The sequence below is a fragment of the Rhamphochromis sp. 'chilingali' genome (assembly GCF_963969265.1).
Source record: "Rhamphochromis sp. 'chilingali' genome assembly, chromosome: 8".
Taxonomy (NCBI): Eukaryota; Metazoa; Chordata; class Actinopteri; order Cichliformes; family Cichlidae; genus Rhamphochromis; species Rhamphochromis sp. 'chilingali'.
This window is the reverse complement of record NC_137935.1, coordinates 26,033,581-26,054,187: the sequence shown is the minus strand read 5'-3', so window position 1 is coordinate 26,054,187 and position 20,607 is coordinate 26,033,581. Positions and strand designations below refer to the sequence as shown.

General features: G+C 40.9%; 1 protein-coding gene across 1 annotated transcript; it reads right to left on the bottom strand.

Moving 5' to 3' along the window:
* Positions 1 to 6,486: 6,486 nt before the first annotated feature.
* LOC308401207 (uncharacterized protein) lies at positions 6,487 to 11,409 on the bottom strand. Its single transcript, XM_080889339.1, has 5 exons — positions 10,800 to 11,409; positions 8,896 to 9,899; positions 8,640 to 8,807; positions 8,424 to 8,519; positions 6,487 to 7,589 (listed from the first exon to the last, which is right to left on the bottom strand). The coding sequence occupies exons 2-5, from the start codon at positions 8,986 to 8,988 to the stop codon at positions 7,272 to 7,274; spliced, it is 675 nt and encodes a 224-aa protein (XP_080745465.1). The 5' UTR covers positions 8,989 to 9,899; positions 10,800 to 11,409; the 3' UTR covers positions 6,487 to 7,271.
* Positions 11,410 to 20,607: the final 9,198 nt, after the last annotated feature.

The window sequence follows — 20,607 nt, the reverse complement described above, 5'->3', positions numbered from 1 at the left end:
GTTATATTTAAATGCTTTGCAAATAAATACAACCTGTTTTAATTTCTATGTTGTACGTCATTCATGCTTTTCAGGAACGAGGTTGATTTAATAGTACAATCTCTAAGTTCTATTTTTTGCATGTTGTGGTGCATGCTGAGACTTATAGATCACTGTCTGTGTTAAAATAGGCCACCAGCTACTAAAGATACAGCCCGCTATAAATAAAGCTCGTGACATGCTCCCATGTTTAGATGCCCACTCATCAGCTGAAGTCGTGAAAGGTTCCTCAGCTCCAGCTCACTGACGCTCTTCCTCACGCTGCAGAATGATGACGTATTTACCACACGTCTCAGCTATCCACACACACACGCAAACACTTCACCTGTGTGTATGAGTAGCTCCTGTGTTGCCGTGACAACCTGCTGCCGTTTCCCTTTTTGTTTGCCCTTGGAGCCGAGAGCAGACTCACGCCAACGCAGGAGCAGAAATCAGAACAGAGGGAGGACGGAGAACGACATCAGTCCGGGCCTTTCTTTTCACCTCTGAGTTAACAACACCCACGGCTCTCCCACCTGCTCTCACCTGTCAAGCAGCAAATGTAGGCCGATCGTGTTGATATGTCTACAGGGAGGGAAGAGAGAAACATGTCTCATCTGTGAGGGTCAGCATTGAGGTCACGTCTTGTATCCAGCTTTAGCCACTTTCTTGCCAAGAGTTGGATGAGAAGATAAACACCGCTCTTTTATCTGTCCGTTGACTAGAAGAATGCAGCCAGCCCCTGGTTAGCTTAGCTTAGGATAACCCTCTATACCCCAGTAGAAATCTATTAGAAATTCAAAGAATTTTGAAAGAAAGGGGAAATCTAATGAACATTATAAACACCTAAATATAGCTGAAAATTGTTGTAAAGTGTCAGGTATTTGTTAGTTTTCACAAATAGCTCTAGCTTTAAGATTTGTACATTTCATCATCTATTTCTCATTATGTCTTTGTCCTCTTCCTCTTCTAAATCTGCCTCCACCACCGCTGCTCTCGCTCCTCTACCTCACCTTCTTCCTGCTCACCTCAGGCCTCACATCTCCATAAGTCCGGGCTCTAAAGGCCAGACAAAATTCATGCTTTAAAAATATACCTGATGTAGCCATTCTCTCTTTGCAGAATGAATTTGCAGCATTTACTTTTCTGGAACATGCTCAAATCAGGTTTTTGCGTGCAGATAAACAGATCGGACCAGAACATGGCATTTGGCAACAAGGGCATTTGCAGCGCAAAACACACACTGGTACTGAATATACAATGATATGATACGCAATGATACATGGTGAGACACTTTTGAGAGGCAAAGCATGGAATGGACACAGTGGATCGTCGGGTCTGTTGCATGCTTTGCCTTGATACTGGTTTGGCCAGCAAGAACTCAAACTGCCCACAGACATCCTGAAATGAAAGTGGCCATGATACAGGTTTAAACCAGATTGTCCCTGTTGCTGCTTGCTGGTGTGAACCGCATGAACCCAGAATCTCTCTTTCTTCCATCTTTAGACATATCATATCACCTCTGTCAGTGCGCCCCAGGGCAGCTGTGGCTACAACGTAGCTGGCCATCACCAGTGTGTGAATGTGTGTGTGAATGGGTGAATGACTGAATGTAGTGTAAAGCACTTTAGGGTCCTTAGGGACTAAGTAAAGCGCTATACAAATACGTACGTAAACATGCATATTTCTTCCAAATATTGTGGCAGTTATTGATTTTTAGCATACCAGACAAGTGAATCTCTCATTTCTGGACAGCTGACACAAGTGTCTGAGATTAACTTCAGGGAAAGTTTCAGTAATAGTAGCTAATAGCAGCTAACAGTGGCAAAAACAGCAGCGCTTACTGTTTTTGAAATCGTCAACAGCTCACCTCAGTATCACTGACATCAGACAGAAGTGAGCTTGAATGACTCATCAACTTGCTCTGTTCACAAAGTTTTACAGCCTTCAAGTAAATAGTTGTGGAATCTAAGGTGACTCAAGGGCTAAAAATGTAAAAATATAGCTACATATTTTATTTTTACATTTCTGTTTTCATTCCTAATTTGTTGCTAAGTGTTAATATTATTACAATTTTAAACAGCTTAATCTATGCAAACACAAACATTTAGGAATCATAAGTTGCAGCATCACTCCAGACTGGTTGGTTATGAGTTTCTGTTGCTTTCCTGGCAAATTTAATGCACTTGTGATACCTTAACACACAGCCAGGCCAACAGGTATCTGGATACAATCTGTTTTTGGTACTGTTTATGTCTGTAGTCCACTTTTAGGCCAAATAGTACAGACCAATCATACTTCATTGCTTTGGTGTTCTAAATCTAACAACAGGCTAACAGTTAAACATTTAAGAGGGATAACAGGATCTTTTTTCTTTTTATAGATTGTTAAAAAATTGTCAGCATTCATAAGTAAATATATGCACACAGAATAAGAAATCTTGTCCCAGCTATCCTAAATATTGACTGTTGTCCGCAAATACTAAGACATTAGACTAAGACATTATTTCCATTCTGGAAACTAGTCAGCTAACTGTTTCCAGTCTTTAAACTTAGATAAGTATAAATGATTTGGTTTGAGCCTTACATCTACTGCACAGGTGTGGGGAGTGATATTAATATTAGGAATGCATTTCCCTCAGCAGAGTTCCCATGAACGTAACATGAAAAGCTGTTTTCATTCAGTTTCGTTGTCACGCAGTCCAACAATATAACTAGATTAGATACTAACGAAGATATCAATCCTACCATTTACGCTACTTTGCACTGTGGTTCACAGTCCCTATCTCAGCGAGCAGCTGTGTTTGGCAGTAAACATTAGCTGGCTAGTAAGTTCAAACAGCTTAAAGATTGAGTCAGTGAAAACGACCCGAAACACCCAGCGTCCTCCACAACACAAATGTACCGAGTTTGGAACAGAAACAGAGCAGAACAGGTAAACCCGCCAGGCCCTGTGAATACGAGGATCTGTTCCTCGAGGTCTGCTGTTTCTCTTTCACCATCCCCGTTGTTTAGTGTGTGTGTAGGATATTTACCAGAGGACCAGACCCCATAGCTCTGAGCCACCAATACCCTGCAGCCCCCCTTCAGCACCTTGTCAAACTGTGTGTGTGTGTCTGCACACACATATGTGCAGTTTAATCAAGCAGGACATTGTGACTGCCAAAACAATTTCAGATGATTGGGGACCATGACGCCCCCAAGGCTTGTTGCCGGGGATACCGAAGGAAAGATAACAACAAACATTTACCAAACACATTACAGACAAATGACACATCTACACCGTAGCCTCTGTGAGTTACAGTAACACACTTTTTTTTGTTCAAAGTGCGACGACCCACTCCACCCTGCCCGCCTTTCATTCTGTTTGTATGGCAGTTCTTTTCCGCAGGCATCTGGGAGGAGGAGGCGTGGCTTGTTTCCAATCAGCAGCACTGGCAACACCTGTGCCCAGTGCGCCGCAGCTCTACAAAAGCCCTTAGAGCTTAGTTGCTATGTGGTTCTCCTCCATGAACACCCTGTTGGTTTGTTTTCGTCCACGAAACTGCTACGTCATAGACTGCACTCACAGCGCTGATCATACTAACTACACACACTGTGGAAATTTTAAGGTCTTCCATTGATTATTTTAATCTGAAATAAACCGTGTCCATCTGCTACATTTACATTGAAGACAATTAGCTGAACATAAAGTGATGCCAAACAGCCTGTTTTGTGTAATGAAACACTCTTGAATGTATATTGTTACTATTTTTGTAGGGCAGTGAAGTTTTCCATTGAAGTTTGAATATGAACTACGTCAGTGTGACACAGATTTTCCTGTGTTTACAAACTCACGTTCACCTGTGCTGATCGTCCTGGTTGAACGATGCATCCTGCGTTATGCATATCTTTTTTTTTTCTCTTTCAGTACTAAAAAAAGCCCATGTGCACAGTGCAAACTTGTCTTCCAACTTGCTTATCTCAAATCAGACAGAAATGTCATCTCCATTTATATCGCCAGCTTGGCACTGCTTCCACTCTAAACAGTTTCCATTTCCCTGCACCAATCGGAGAGCACTGCACCTGGATCTAATGTCATTTAAGGTCAGCACTGTTGTGAATGCGTGGCTCATGGGAGAAGACTGTCTTTAGTACTTTCTATTAAAGCATTAATAGAATTAGTAAGAGGTGGTTAATATTTTAAAAGGGTCTAGTTTACCTCAGGCTACTGTAAGACCTAAACCTATTTTGTTGCCTAAGCCCAGCTGAGCTAAGAAATTGAAACTCCAAATAATTTAAAGAGAAAGGCCCGAATGCAAAATATCACCCGCTATCACAGTCTTTATTGCCAGGAGAAAATGCTGTAAGTAGAAAAATAAATTCAATGACAGATCTTAATGCAAATTCCATTCTTGTACTTTGTCTGAGCCTCAGACCCAACTATATTGATTATATTATCACGGCATACCAAAAAAATACTCATGTTTAGAGCCTCCCCCAGGTAAGTCAACAGGCCAGGTACACCCTGGACCGGTCGATTGTTAGAAATATGAATTATCAATTCTCATTGGGTTTTCATTGGTTCCGCTTTGAGAGTCATCACCATCACTAATCAAGATGTCAAAGACATTACATCCATGCAAATGAACTGCATGCTGTGAGGTCAAATGTTTGTGCATTTTGGAGCTGTTTCCCCTCTTTGTTGTGATCAGTGTTGAGATGACCTTAAACACATTGTCTCACAGTCGCACACACAAACACAAATCCCTAGCCTAACGAGGAGACACATATGATCTCTTCCCTTCAGGATGACCACAAAGCCGACAGCACAAAGCAAACATAAAAGCTCTGAGAAACCTGCTTAAAAAAGTTTTTTTTCCCATCTGCTATAAAAATGTCTGTTTATTTTTAGTCATGCATTTTTTTTTTTATCAGTGAGTCCACCGTTTCTTGAATTTTGTGTGAATTAAAGAAATTAAAAATGTATATTTTATAATCAAAAGAAAGGTTTTCTATAATTTCACACATTTATCACATCATTTTATTGGTCCGGTCCAACAAACTTAAGATCAAAGTGTGCCGTATGTGTCCCACGATGTAAAATGACTAACATCCCTGCTTTAAGCAGTGATTATAAGTTTGCTATTCTGTTGGTCAGTAGGTAATTTAGCTGAAAACCCAGGCACAATCCGTGGTTGGATCTGTGAAAGGTGAGCCAATTTAGTCACGAGCTGCAGATGGTTCAGAGTTTGCAGGCTGACAGCAGAGGCCTGGAATGCAGGCCTGCTGTGGCTAGTTAGCCATCCAGAGCTAAGCAGCGTGCAGCACAGCGAATAAAGTGCACTCTGCGCCTTTCTGCTACATGGTGTGTTCTGTTCTGGTCTCCAGGATAATCAGGGCAAATGGAGAGCAGCTGCTTTTTTGAGAAGGGGGTGGCAGTGCAGAGAAGGGGTGTACGAGAGCAAAAAGACAAAGCGCCGAGATTTTACATGGGAAAAGAATGTGGATGAAATGAATGGGAAGAGAACATGCCCGAGGCTACTTGGAAGGAAAAAAAAGAAAAAGAGGATCGGGCCTGGCACATTGGAGCAGAAGCGATATAGGAGGTAAAAGTAAAAGTGTAACCTACAGTCAGACGTTTAATGGCTGTGGTTTCTTTTAAAGAGAATTTACATGACTTTTACACTTTCAGGGATTCTTGTGTCTGCGCACTGTGAGGAGAGCCGGGCCGAAAGGTCGACACGTCACGAATAGTGAGCTGCAAGCTGCAGTCGTTCAGAGCTCCCCGGATATCCCAGGGTATACGTGACTCACGCTGTGGCAGCAAGACGTGACTTACTAAACTGTGGAATCGCCCACCCTGAGTCACTGCAGGGGCTTTGGGATAATGTATTTTGTCCCTTTCATTGCATTTGCTTCCACTTCTCTCTCTCCCCTTTCAAAGCCAAGTCCCATATCCCAAGGGTCCTTTCTCTCCACTCTGCCACTCACAAGCTCTTTCATTCTCATCCTCTCTCCTCTAATTTTCCTCACTACACTGTAAAACCCAATAAGTTAATTTTACTCAAAACTTTTGGTGAAACTGATTACATAAAATATTTTAAGTAACTAAAACTTAAAAATAAAAGTTAAATAAACACACTTTATTTATTAGCTTTAGATAAATATTTTTAAGTACCATTGACAAATGTTTTTATGTTATATCCACATTTTTGGTTTAGTACTCTCTACTTGATATTTTGAGTTTCAAGTACAAATCTAGCTCAAGTAACTTTAAGGAATTAATTTTTAGTTTCAAAATGTTAACCATTTTAAGCTAATACAACTCAAAAATTTAAAATACAAATGCTTGTAATATCCAAATCTACTGTGTTTTGAATTTGATATAAAAAAAAAGTGCCCAAAATAATTACACTTGTAAAAACATAAGACAGAAAATATAAATTCAAGTTACAAATTTATTGAGTTACTTTAACACATAGCCTTTCTAACAAAAAGCCCAAAGACATAAATCCACCACATTTTATAGGGAATAATGTCGGAAATTTTGGCACAAGGTTACAATATTAGAAATAAAGAATTTCACAACATGTTTTAAGAGTATTCAAATTTGATTAACACATGAGTATGGCCTTTTTATTAAAAAACAAACAAAAGGAAAAGAAAATCCTGCATTATTAGGTGGGAAAACCGAATGAAAGTTATAGTATAGTGCAGCTAATACACTGAAATATAATTGTTAACCTTTTTAATATGCCAATACTGTGGTTATGCAAAATGCACATTTGTAGAGTGCAATCACAGTCTCAACAACAAAGCAATAAAACATTAAATAGAAAAATACTTCTTTAGAGACATAAAACAAAGTGTTATAAACCTCCTTAGTGCCTTATGTCAGTTATGAATAGTTCAGGAGGAACGTTCCTTACGTGACATTCAAGATCCCACCTAGAAGCCAGAAATGTAGTGAGATTGTCCTTCATTTTCTCTATAGATTTACAGTTATCTAACTAAAAACACAATCAAAATCAACTAAAAACACAAGTGATGATGGGGGAAAAAATAAATTAATAAAATAAAAATCACCCCTTTTACTTTGGATGTGGCTTTTAGATAATGAAGTATGAAACAGAGTCTGCAAAGATTTCTTTATTCTATTCTCTCTTTAAAAAAAAAAAAAAAAAAAAAAAAAACTTATCCAGACTTGGAAACATGATAAACTGAATTACTTGCTTTAACAGGCACTTGAGGGCTGTGTAAGAACCCTGGACATTATTCTGCTGCCAAAAGATCATTTTTAAGACTCAGCACTTTGGGCTTCAACTTCCCACCCTCCAGACCCATCAAAACGTTCTGAATGAAGTCAAAAATGTTGGCCAAACATTTTGGGTAGCTTAGGTGCAGGGCGTAGGTCAGTCCAAATATCACTAGAAATGCATCAGCCAGGGTGGTGAAAACAATGATCATGTTACCCTCGACCAAAACTGCAGTCTTCTCAGGGCAGAAGAATGTTGCATCGCTGGAATTGGCTCTGATCAGGACTCGTCCAAGTGGCACTTCACTAATATCTGGTCTATCAGAATGCATCATCTACAGAAAACAAAATTACTTCATGTTAGTGCATTCAAATTCAAATTTTATTTGTCACGTACACAGTCATACACAGTACGATATGCAGTGAAATGCTTGGACAACTGCTCGTGACCTAAAGAAAACAAAAAAAGGAAAAGGCTATGAATAAGATAGGAAATAAATATGAAAAATTAAAAAGGGAAATAAATATGAAAAATTAAAAAGGGTAAATTTTACTAGGAAGGAATAAAATATAAATTAAGGTTAAAAATGAAATAACTGTACAACACAAATTAGAATGAAGGGTAAATTTAACTGGGAAAGAATATTTTATTTTATGGGAAATCTTGGCAGCATCATTAGGAAACGCATGCGGCGTGCGACTGACGAACAACGACCACTGAAACAGGAACCCCCCACACATATAAATTAAAGTTGAATTTCTCTTAGTTTCATCTATACAAGTCACATTTCTGGATTATTACTAGCTCAGAAATCAATTGTTTGAACAACAAAAAAGCCACAACACACCAAAGATTTGAGAAAACAAACTGACAAAAATAGTACTTTTAGTAAAGCAAAGTCATACCTCTTCGTAGCAATAACAACAGAAAGTCAATAGGAGTTATATATTTTTTTCATTTGTACAGTGATGTATGGTTGGGCTAGGAACATTATAGAAGGTCTACACACATTAAAAACATGTAGTGTTTCCATTATGTGACATGGACACTGTTGTAGACAGATCCAAGCATGGAGATGCTTCTCAAACTGTCAAAGTGTCATAATGTTTTGAGAAATCTAAACAAGGATGCTACTAAGATATTGTTCACAACTTTGTCCAAAACTTACATCCCATGTTTTGATGAAGGTACAGGTGTCTTCGTACAAATAGGCAGAGAGGGCATGAAGCACACCAGCACTTTGGGCATGGATATCAGCTTGTTCCTACATCACAAGAAAATTTTTATTTTAAATTATTGGCTAACCTAGTCAAGAATGGTAATTAAAATTGAAAAATTGATCAAATTAATTAAAGCTCAAAAAACAAGACAAAAACCCACTAACCTGGAGATTATAGCTTCTGAAGAGCTGAGACAGGACATCAGACACGTTCCCTGTGCAAACAGCTTTCTTTCTGAATAAGCTCTGGAGCCGGGGAGCATGTTGATCCAGCACAGCATAAAAGTGGTTTTTCAGGTGAAGGTTTGTAATCCTGTGGAATTCTGCACAGATCTGAACACACATAATTTGTTCAGACAGGCCAGATAACAGGAGTTGATATAAAATACATCTTGTTAGATACATCTATATACATTCTTACCTGGGACTGGGTGTCATATGCTGTGGGAGTGTCTGGTCGGGCGTGGTCCAGGTTCCTGTCATTCGTCCCTGGGGGTGGAGTTGGCCAGCTCATCACCTGTTGTCAATCTCCGGGGCTCCACCTAGAGGGTTTTTAAGCCGGCACGGCCTGCCACTCCTCGCCAGTTCATCCTGCTACCATCTGTGGTAAACTCGCCCTCCTCTGAGCTCTGACTCTGTATATCTGGACCATGGGTTAATGTGTTTTTGTTTCCTGTATTCTTCAGATTCACCACCCGTCGCACTCATCAGTAGTGCTGGTTTGGTCTCCATTCTGTTCTTCCGTCTGCTCTGAACCCAAGGATTATATACTCCACTTCTCCTCAGCCTGCCCTTCAGTCCGTATTCTCCACCTCCTTGGAATCTGGACCGGACTCTCCACACTCTTGACCCTCTCTGGAATACTCCCACGGCAGCCCTTTTCCCGCCTAATAACTAGGGTCTCCAAGTAAGCCCAAGACTATCCACTGGCACTCCGTACCTCTGTCCCTTACTCGTTTTTTTCCATTCAGTAACATCTCTCTCCTGTGTTTACAGAAGTTCCCGTTAGAGTTCTCCCCGTGCTCTACGCCGGTCTCTCCGCCCACGGATTTCCCTTAGTTTCTGCGTATGGTTTCTGTTAAACCCAGTTCTGTTCACGTTTTGTTCTTTTCAATAAATTATACACAGTTCGAAGCAAATTGAGTCTGCTCTTGAGTCCACCGCATTCTCGCCCGTGACACTGGGATTTCAGAGTAGGCCAGCAATCCAGGACCTGACGTACTGGTAGGTCATCATTGATGATCTCTTTGCATTGCAAGGCCAAAGTTGTGTGCATCAGCTTTGTAATCAGGATTCTTTTCACTTTTCTCGACTTCATCTACAATCTGTAGTCTTAGCTGGTCATGGTAAACAGCATCTTCACCCCTGAAAATTTACTTCTGCCCTGGCATGGACATAACAGTAAAACACAGAAGACAAGACAGACTACACAGAGAACAGAAAAGACACACAACCAAGGAGACACAGATGAAACATAACCAGCCCAGAACTCAACTAAACCTTAACTAATAATAACAACAATACAAGAACTTCACCTCATTTCAATATAACATAAGAAAGCAAAAATACAAAATAAACTCAAAATGCTGTGTCACAGACCCAGCCCCTGACAGATAAAAAACTAAGTCTTTCACTAATGAACACTGGGCATCAGAATAAAATAAAACGAAAAAATAACTGTTTGGTAAATATATTATTGATGGATTCACCCTTAAGCTAACCTAAAATAGACCAGGCACAACAATTTTACAGTTCAGAAGATTCTACATTTCAACTTGGTATACATAACTATTTGCAATGTAAACCAAGTTCTACCACCTAATTATGTAATGATTAATCACTGCTTTTGTAAGTATGTCCTGTGCCTACAATTTTGCTGCCCCAGTTTTAATATGTACAACTCCAGAGAACTAAACGTAAGTTTTAAGTTCCACCAGTTAGCAAATGGGTTAGCCAAAGTCAATATCCACGTATGCGCTAAGTGTGAAGCAGCGCAGCAGTGCATATTGATTCAACAATTTAACCACAAGGCAGTTTATAATCTGCAAATCCAGAAACGCCTTCAAAAGACTTCTTTTGAAATAGTAAGAGATTAGAAAAGTTATTAACACATTATTAGTCCCAGCCTCTGCTGGGACTAATAATGTGTTATACTAAATATGAGCTTATTAGCATAATTCATGCAAAACACTTTGGGGCCAAGCCAACATGGATAAAACGACGCATGCATGTAATTCTTAAATGCCTGCTAGAGTTGTACATTTATGACGATAAAAAACCCATATTACAACGGAGAACTATAGTTTCAGAAAAAATAAAACTTACCACAAAAGCGCTCCTGAAGATGCTGCAAAGGCGGTAAATGCAGCTAGCCAAGTGCAGAGCGTTAGCTGTTCCAGTTCAAAAGTCCGTAACATACCATAGCATGCCCTCCTTTATCCAGCGTCAAAGGCAATGCCGCAAAAAAAACCTTGACAAATGTTTTTATTTCTGTTCGGATATTAACGTTCCACAAGTTTCTTTCGGAGTAATGAGCGGGCATTCGCACTCGAAGCGAGGAATCCAAGATGGTTGCCAGCACTTCATAAAGAAACAGGTGGCGCACGTAGGTACGTACGTAGGCACGTAAGTGACGTCAGTGTTAAAACTCAAATTATTTGAGGGCAATGCCAGAAACTAATCAATATATTCAAGTACTAATAACTTGAAAAACAAACTTGTTCAAACTACTCAAAAAAATAAAGGTGTATGAACTTATAACAGGTTTTTAAGTAGTTGGAACTCATTTCATTTATCAACCTATTACTATTCGGTCTTACAGTGTATCTGAGTTTACGGATCTCCCCCTGTGTGACTGATGTCCCGGACAGAGAGGGAAGGGACAGCGGAGAGGAGACTGCGAGAAGGCGAGGAGGGATGAGTTTTGCAGACCTGCCACCAGGCTGCACAAATTCCTCAAGGGCTGTGCATCCTGTTCTTTCATCCCCACCTCCATCGAGGCTCACACACCATGCTGCACGTACGCACGACTCGCAAAGCTCAAACACGCACCCACCACAAGTCCCTCCGCCCACACTAGTGCCCACTCTTCCTCCAGCACACTCCCTAGAACAGGAAATGGTGACTTTCTTTCTTTCTTTCTTTCTTTCTTTCTTTCTTTCTTTCTTTCTTTCTTTCCTGCTTGCATCCTCTTCTCCATCACCGAGCCACTTGATAACAGAGTACAGCAGCAGCTGGGACAAGAAACTAAAGAACTTATGAATTCATACTAATCCATGTGTAATGGACATTTAAAAGAAACACTCCAACAAGGAATAATGAACGCTGGGTTTTGATCATCCTTCTTAACAAATGGGTCACATCAAAATGTCTCTGGTTCAATTTATCATCCACATGATGGATTTTCTGCAACGTCTAATTATTCTTGCGCACAGACGATAAGCTGAACTACCACAGGAGTTTTACAGCACCCAGATCAGAAACAGGAGGTCAATCGGACAAAGAAAGAAAGAAAGAAAAAAGAAATACTGAAAAAAAGACGAGGTCAGGCACATGGGAGAAATACAGCTGCAGTCTTTTATACACGGTATGAATACGAGCAAAGAGCGAGGGGGAAAACACAGCAAGAGGGAAGACGTTAGGGTAGGGTGAGCAATCACAGAGGCAGCAATCACGCGAGTATCTGCAGTGAGAGGCAAAGGTGAGGACAAATTAAAACCAATCATAACTTTGCGCTCACATAGAAAACATATTTCTCTTGTTAAACAGCAGTGAGCTCACCAAACTTGAATTGTCACGGTTATCTTCCACGAGACGCTGTGACGTTTAGGTCTAAGCTTTAAAGTCTGATGAATAATGAGCTCTAATGCTGGTTACATGGTCTTGTCCAAGAGGTTTCTTCGTGTTAAAACGGAGATTTTCCTTCCCATTGTCACCAAGTGCTTGTTTAGAAGTCATCTAAATGTTGGGATTTCCTCTGTATTATTGTAGGTCTTTATTTTACAATGTAAAGCATCTTGAGGTGACTGCTGTTGTGATTTGGCGCTATATAAATAAACCGGACAGATAGCTGTTAGGATATCAAGGAAACAGCAACATGTCAAAAAAGCAGTTATTGTTTTTAATGTCCTTGAAGTAAAATTGTCAACATGAACACAATCAGTCTTTCATATGAGGAACCGAGACAAAAATAGGCACTAATACCTTTAGCCTTAGGCGCAGACTTGAATGAATGAACGACAAATGCAAGTTCATCTATCATGTCTGGAGCAGCTAGCGTCCCAGCCCATCCTATTAACAAACACTGCAGCACTGAACATGAAAATGGGATGGGTATGCTGATTCATAACCTGTCCTTGTTTGGCAACCACTAAGTTAAGTCAGTGTGTACTTCGATTATTAAAGGAGTGCACACGTCTGAGTGAATGACAGATGCAAAACTCAGTCGACTGGCGTGTGTGTGTGTGTGTAAGCGTGTACACACAAGCCGTAATCCTTCAGGCCTTAGGAAGGTGCAGACACATTCAGTCTTTTCCTGTAGCTTCCCATTAATTCCACCTGTATACACTGGGAGTGAGCTCTTGCTCTTGCCGCCTCCCTCCCTCCCTAACTGAAATTCCCCGGTCTGCACTCTCCTGATCCACATTGTTCCTCGCTGCACACTGTGTTCTCAGCCACAGCTCTACCCTAGTTTGAATGGATAGGATGAGCATATTTATTCAAATCAACATCTGAATAGCCATTTTTGCTGGAACACATACGACAGCTGCCACATGGCTGCTGAACTTTTGATAATGTTGCCATGGGAATGGGCACTGGCACAGTGCGTGAGGCTCACAGAGCTGAGGTTTTGCCAGCTGTGAACATTTGGATTGTGTGTATCTGCAGTGCCCCCTCATACACACACACACACACACACACACGTTTAAATAGCTATGTTTATGAGGACTAGGTGTTTTGCAGAGCCGCTTACTTTAAACTTAACCATCACGTGTAAATGCCTAACCCCAACCCTGATCTTAACCATCACCTTGACCTTTGAGGCCCTGATCTTAAGCACACACATGCTAAAATGTCTTCATATCAGTGTCAAAAACTACTTTTGTTCGCCACAACAAACACACACACACAAACACAAACACTCAGCTGCCAAGTAATCTTTTCATTTTGATGAAAACGAGGACTGGGCAGGTCTCTTTTGGATACTTTCCCTCACATTTGGATGGTTATGTCTTCAGAAGTGTAATTGGTAAAATGTGGACTCCTTTTTCTCAGGTAATGGGAACTTTAAAGGCCTTTTCAGATGCCTTATGTGCCACAAAGAAGACACAAGAAGGGGTGAAACACCTACAACTATTTTAACCTGAAGTGAGTTTGGCACAAATGCAGGGAAAATCAGGAATAAGGTTTTGGGTGTCACACACCTTTTAGGATATGTCTAGATTGATTCTCTTTAAGATTATTTAGTGGATATAGTCCAGTGAGGACAAAATACTTTGACGATATCATTATATCTAATCATACCTAATATGGTCACTTCCTAAAAAAAGAACTGGAGAGATTTGAAGTGTTAATACTGCCAAGGCTCCTTCTTAAGTCTGTCTGAGTCTCAGACTTGTCCTGCAGGTTGGTGAATCACTGTTAAGCAGACTATACAGTAATCAGGTGCTCCATTAATCATGATATGAACACTTGCTGATAAAAATCATGTAATCATGCACTGGAAGTGAGCTCAGCATGAGAAATATAACACCTTCTCTCTGAAAGAAGATGTAATAATATTAATGTTTTTGTTTTTTTGTGGATGACTAATAAATGAGTGGGTATGTTTGTTCCTGTGCAACCTTTTTAAACACAATCCTTCAATGTAAAGTGATTATGCTTTCATATCTACCTTTGCCTTTGCCTTTAATACAGCAGTTTGTCATCCACGCAGACAGTTTGTGATTAATATGACTGTACATTAGGTGTTTTCATTTTTCTGAGTGAATTGGTCCAATAAGGTACCTCTCTGGCAGTTATAAAGATCTATACAAAGTACACAAAACAGACAGTAAAATCACAAAAAGTGCCCAGTAATGACACGACAGAGGCCCACTCCGGGTTCACATCGGACACATGAACTGGTGAATAATACAGCTTGGACAAACAAGCTCTTTTACTTGCTCTCATGTCTGAGCCACGACTGTTTGTGAGGGGAGAATCGCGATGTTGTTAAGCCTCAATAACTAAGGAAGGATCCACAGCACTGTGACATGAATAACCTTTTGAACTCGGCACAGACGAGCTTGGTTTGCGTGCATGCTGGCATACATACGCACACGTGCATGCACGCACGCACGCTCCATATGGCACGATTAACCTTTTGAACCTTCAACAGAAAGAGGCAGACAGGCCCACATGGTCATAAATGAACATCCTTAGGCATGCAACCTTGTGTGAGAACTGGGTCTCGGATACGTTCTCCTAATAAGAGAGCAGAAGCTACCTAATTCTCCTATAGACTTATATAAATATAAAGACGCATGCGCTGCTGCAGAGACAAAAGACTGACGTGTTCTTGGGAGTGGCACTGACCTTTTTTTCTGTGCTTTCAATCACCTCTTCAAAGCTTGTGGCGCACCTGACAGGATGTCTTTGAAGGAATTAACCTTTTCATCATATACATTGTTGCAAAATTTGCACCACTTTTAGAAACAGTGTAACAAAATTAAACTAATGCGGACTACACCCGAGGCCCGTTGCATTTAACATTTCAATAATTGTTTCATTGTAAGTTTTTCATAGAAGCACAATTTATGAAGGCAAAAAAGTCGCTAAAACACATCGTAACAACACACTTGGTTGCACACAGTTACAGCCTGTAAATGCACTGTTGCTCTCCTGTTGAGTTTGAGTCTCCTGAGTTTTCCTTGATTTATAGGGTTTAAACTGGTATTTCAACGGATCCACTGCACGTCTGACCCATTACACAACTGCCGTTATTTCAGTGAAATAGGGCACAATGTCCCGGACAGTAGCGAGGAGCTCTGTTCCATTCAGAGCTAGCATGGCAGTGGTAATAGCTCATCTAAAGTCCCTCCTTGGTAAAGGAAGAAAATCATGCACAATTAATGAAAAACATGTAAGTTTTACAGTTAGTAGTTGTGCATGTCAGGCGCGCTTTGGCTGAGCAAAAGAAAGGCATAATACTGTAAATGTGGTATAACTCCAAACAGTTTCCCCTGAATTAAAAGCATTAATAGCACTAAAACTAATAGTATCAACAAATAAAAGTTTTGTCATGTTTCTTAAATTTTAACGCTAAAGCATAGCGGCGAGAGAGAGAGGGAGAGTAGAGGCCTCTGTGAATGAGCAAAGCAGGCATAATGTAGTGAGGATAGATGCTTTACCCACTCTACCTGTTTAACCTTGGAACATTTTTAACAAAACACTCTAAAGAGAGCACATTTAGTTGCATAAAATAGTATATTTGTAGTGGTATCAGTCACATCTAAAGAACAGCGAGTGAGGAAATTAACATTAGCAACTTGATTGATCTGTGTAAACTATGAACCAGGCTGTAGTCAGTCTTTGTCCTCCGTGTCCAAGCTCTCTGAGAAGTGCACTTCAGAGCTCCGGAGCAAAATTAGATCACTTCAATGTGAGTCTTCCCGCCTGCTCGGGTTCCTAAAAAGGGCTTGTTCCTGGAGCCCACATGTCGCCTCCTGCCCCTCCTCCTCGCTGGACTGAACCCCAATTAGATAAACGGGAGCTGACAGCAGGACTGGTGGAGCCAGTGAGATACGGCGGAGGATGATAAAAGAAGGAAAAGGGAAAAGGCAGATAGAGTCGGACAGAAAAGGAGCAAGCCTTGATGTTGTATCTGCTCTGATTAACAGCGAAGAAGCTGAAGAGGCAGTAACTTTATTTAGGTCAGGTGGCTTTTTTTGCATTTGTTTGGCCCTTTTGTGCATCATCGTCAATTCGCACAGGAAAGACGGCTGACATTATAGCATATACCTAAAAGGCCACTTCTCGGCATAATCAAAAGTGTTTACTGCTACTTCTTGTTTTGTTTTTGAGTCTTTGAGAAAGTTTCATCTTCACTCTTATGAGAGAAGATGGTTTGTATAGCAGCTCCACTTATTAAATGTTGTACACTAAAAGGAAGTAACATAACAGAGAAAAAATGAGCAAAGAAAACAAGTGGTGGAGATAATTATAAAAACGCTTAAAACAGAGAAAAAGAGGCACTAAAAAGACAGAAATGATTACTGAGTCAATGAACTCCCCCTCTGATTTAACCACGACAGCATACATCTGCACATGCACATCCAAATTCTTTCTGCGGTCGTGTAAAATGCTGCCTAAAGCTCAGCCTCAGGCTGGGCCTTAAAGGTCACGATCTCTACGCTGCTCTCGAAGGTCGCACAAAGTTCATGACACAGGCCCGACCATATTTGGCTGCTCGCTCTCTTAAAGGCTTAGAAGTGAAATTTGAAATGATAGAGAGGGAGGGAGGAGGAAGAAAAAAAATCTGGAAAGCTGGAATGTTCATTGGTTGCAGCTGGGCATCGCTGGAGCAATATGAACCTGGGTTTAAAGCAGGAAGTGAGAGCGTGCACGTCTGTGCGTCTGCAGATCTGTGTGCATACATATGTGCACGCATGTCAGCATGTTTGTGCAGCATGCGTGTGAAAGAAGAGTTATGAGATATCGTGCTAATACGGCGCGAAAAGTAGACTTTTGCAAATACATACAGTCTGTGTGAAAGAAACATGGCTGCGTGTCTGCACGCATGGCAGCATGTGTGCGGATGACTGAGATATTAGAGCAATATAACAAAGCTTAAGCCAGAAGTATGAGGTTACAGGTCCATGGTTTTTGCTGTGGATACCAGAAAGCTAGACAAGAGACAAAGGGACTCTTATAGGCATAGTAACGCTTTACCCACCCGAGTGTTGTTTTGACCTCACCAGTGACTCGATCACTGATCATTTTAGACCACTTTTGTCATTCAGTGTTTTTTCTTTAATTTTACTACTTTCTACATTGTAGGTACACACAGAAGATATCAAATATATGAAGCGACATATATGGAATTATGTAGCAAAGAAAAAAAAGATAGATAACTCTAAATATATCATATTTTATATTCCTGAAAGTAGCCACCCTTTGCTTTGTTGACAGTGCTGCCTTCTCTCAATGAGCTTCATGATGTAGTCACTTGAAATGGTTTTCACTTCACAGATTGGAACCATCAGTTGTGTTGTGCAGAAGTCAGGTTGGTACAAAGCTGACAGCCCTATTTATCAACTGTCAGAATTCATATTATGGCAAGAACCAATCAGATAAGTAAAAAGATACGACAGTCCATCATTACTTTAAGAACTGAAGGTCAGTCAGTCCAGAAAATTGCTAAAACTTTGAAGGTTTTCAGAAAAACATGTTAAAAACCATCAAGCCACGACAAAACTGGAAGCATGCTCAATCATCCAGGTAAGTAAATCCCCAAAAGCTGATTCTGTTCATCTGAACGTAGTGTTTTCAGTGGGAGAAACTGGAAGACCAAGAGTCACCTCTGCTGCTGAGGATAAATTCATCTGAGTCACCAGCCTCAGAAATCACAAGTTAACACCACCTCAGATTAGAGCCCAGGAAAAATACCACACAGAGCCCGAGTAGCAGACACATCTCTACATCAACTGTTCAGAGGAGAGTGTGTGAATCACACCTTTATGGTCAAATAGCTGCTAAGAAACCACTATTAAGGAAAAACAACAAACAGAAGAGATTTATTTGGGCCAAGAAACACAAGGAATAGACCAGTGGGAATCTGTGCTTTGGTTAGATTAGTCCAAATTTGAGATCTTTGGTTCCACCCACCGTGTCTTTGTGTGATGCAGAAAAGGTGAACGGATGGTCTCTACATGCATGGTTTCCACCTTGAAGCATGGACCTGTGATGGTGTAGGGGTGCTTTGCTGGTGACCTGTTTGGAATTTATTCAAAATTGAAGGCATATTGAAGGCATACTATGGTTACCACAGCATCCTGCGGTCACATCCAGTTTGTGTTTAGTTGGACCAGCTCGTGCTCATATCATCATCTGGCTGTTTGGGTTTTCTTTATTTGCTCTGTCTTACTGTACGGTCTTTACTTTACAGTATAAAGCTACCAGAGACAACTGTTCTTGTACTATGACACTATATAAATAAAACTGAATAGAATAAAAAATGGCTGTGACAGTTATTGAGTGCTGCGAGAAAGCAAAATACAGAGTTTCAGCTCTAAAATTCTTGAGTCAAATGCAGATGTTATGTGTGAAACTGCATCTCACACGAAGAAATAACTGCCTGCTTTGTTACACAGCCCGCAGCAGATCAAACGTGCCATTGTTCTGCTGCTTGTCTTGGTTACATTGTCGTCTATAAGATGATAAAATAACACAACGAGTAAAATGCAAGCCCCGACTGTAAAACCAGCAAAGGCAATTTTACATGCACACTGCTACATGTTACAAATCAGTTTGGGAGTGTTTACTGTCTCATTTCTTTACAAAGAAAAGCCCTTTTTGCCCACTGAATAATTTAGACTGGAAAATTTAATGAGCTGGAATCAAACTGATGCATGTGTGTGTGTGTGTCTTTGTGTATGTCTGCTTGTGTGTGTGTGTAGGTGCACATTTGAAGCTAATGTACAATGAGACCCAAATGAATTATAAATCCATCCAAATTGATTTGGATCTGTTTTAGAAGCCCAGTCTCCATTCAGAGTCTTACTTTAAATGAGCAAGCAACATTAAGACATAAACACACACACAGCATGAAGCAACACACTCCTTTGAATAATTCAAAGTTCTGTCGTTGTTCTTATGATGGCTATACTTTATCTTTCTCTCACACAGACCGAGTCCTGTTTGTGTTTCCGCAGCCTCATCTCTCCTCTGTCCCTCTTCCATTTTTTTTTATTCTGCTCTCACACATCCCTTGTCTCTCTCATCTCGTCTCTCCTCTCATCCCCTATCTTCATCTACTCCTGCACTCCCCCTCCTTTCGTCTGTCCTCTCCTAACCCCAGCAGCCAGCAGGTCTACAGAGTAGTGCTCTCTGTGTGCCAGCAGCAATTCCTGGAGGGCAGTCAGGCAAACAAACCCAGGCAGTGCCCACTGCATGACTCACAGAGATACAGAAACAGAGCGAGAGGAAAGGGGTAGAATCATTAAGATGAGAGAGCAAAAAGATATGAAGCTGTTAAGAGGCGATGAGAGGGAACAGAAGGAGATTGGGGGTAAAAAAAAAAAAGTGTTGAGAGTGCAAAAGGCGGTAAGGGAGATTAAGAGTGGGAGAGGAAAGACACGTAGAGAGAGTGGGAGATGGGGGCAAATGGAGGGCAACCTGCGCGATCTCGCATGCACATGAGAAGAGCGGGCACGCAGCTCAGCGAGGAGGCTCGAAGAGAGCGCGTAAAAGAAGTCCTTCTCCTCCTCCCCCCACCTCTCTCTCTCCACGTCCCCTCCTTTCACTCAGTCTCTCCAATTGATCTCTCTTCTGCCAAAAAGTGAAGCCCAGCACGACAGTCTTACATGAGCTGCCTGAACCCGAGACAGAAGGATGCATTTAGAGAGAGACAAAGCAGATGAAAGGTAAAGGTTGCTGCTGATAGATGAGGATAGCCACATCAGGATAGCTGGGACGCTTGCAGATAGCCTGTCAATTACTGCGTATCAAATGTTACTGACAGATAGATGGGAGCCTATCCCAGCTGTCACATGACGAGAGGCAGGGTGCATCCTGGACAGGTTGCCAATCTGGCACCAATTAACCTAACTCCACACAGAAAGGGCCTGGGAGGATGCTGGATTCAAACCCAGGACTTCTGATTACTGACCTCTGCACCACCGTCCTGCCCCATATTACCCAGAGATCGTATCTAGATCCTGACTGGCAAAATACCAGCACTGATTGTGTTTGCTATATGTTGAAACACACACTTTCAAACACTCTTCAGGTTTAATGTGCTGAACAGAAAGACACTGGATATATATACAGTATAAATGTCCACCAATGGCCTAAATGGTAGCACTGGAAACAAATACAACTCACAAACAAGTCCGAAACACCAACAGATGAGATAAATAGATATGGAGAGATA

Bases quoted from the DNA above. Each gene is read 5' to 3' on its own strand.
- LOC308401207 (XM_080889339.1), bottom strand. From the start codon at position 8,988: ATGAGCTGGCCAACTCCACCCCCAGGGACGAATGACAGGAACCTGGAC. The intron at 8,808-8,895 runs GTAAGAATGTAT...ATGTGTGTTCAG, and splicing joins CATATGACACCCAGTCCCAG to ATCTGTGCAGAATTCCACAG. The intron at 8,520-8,639 runs GTTAGTGGGTTT...CTTGTGATGTAG, and splicing joins TCAGAAGCTATAATCTCCAG to GAACAAGCTGATATCCATGC.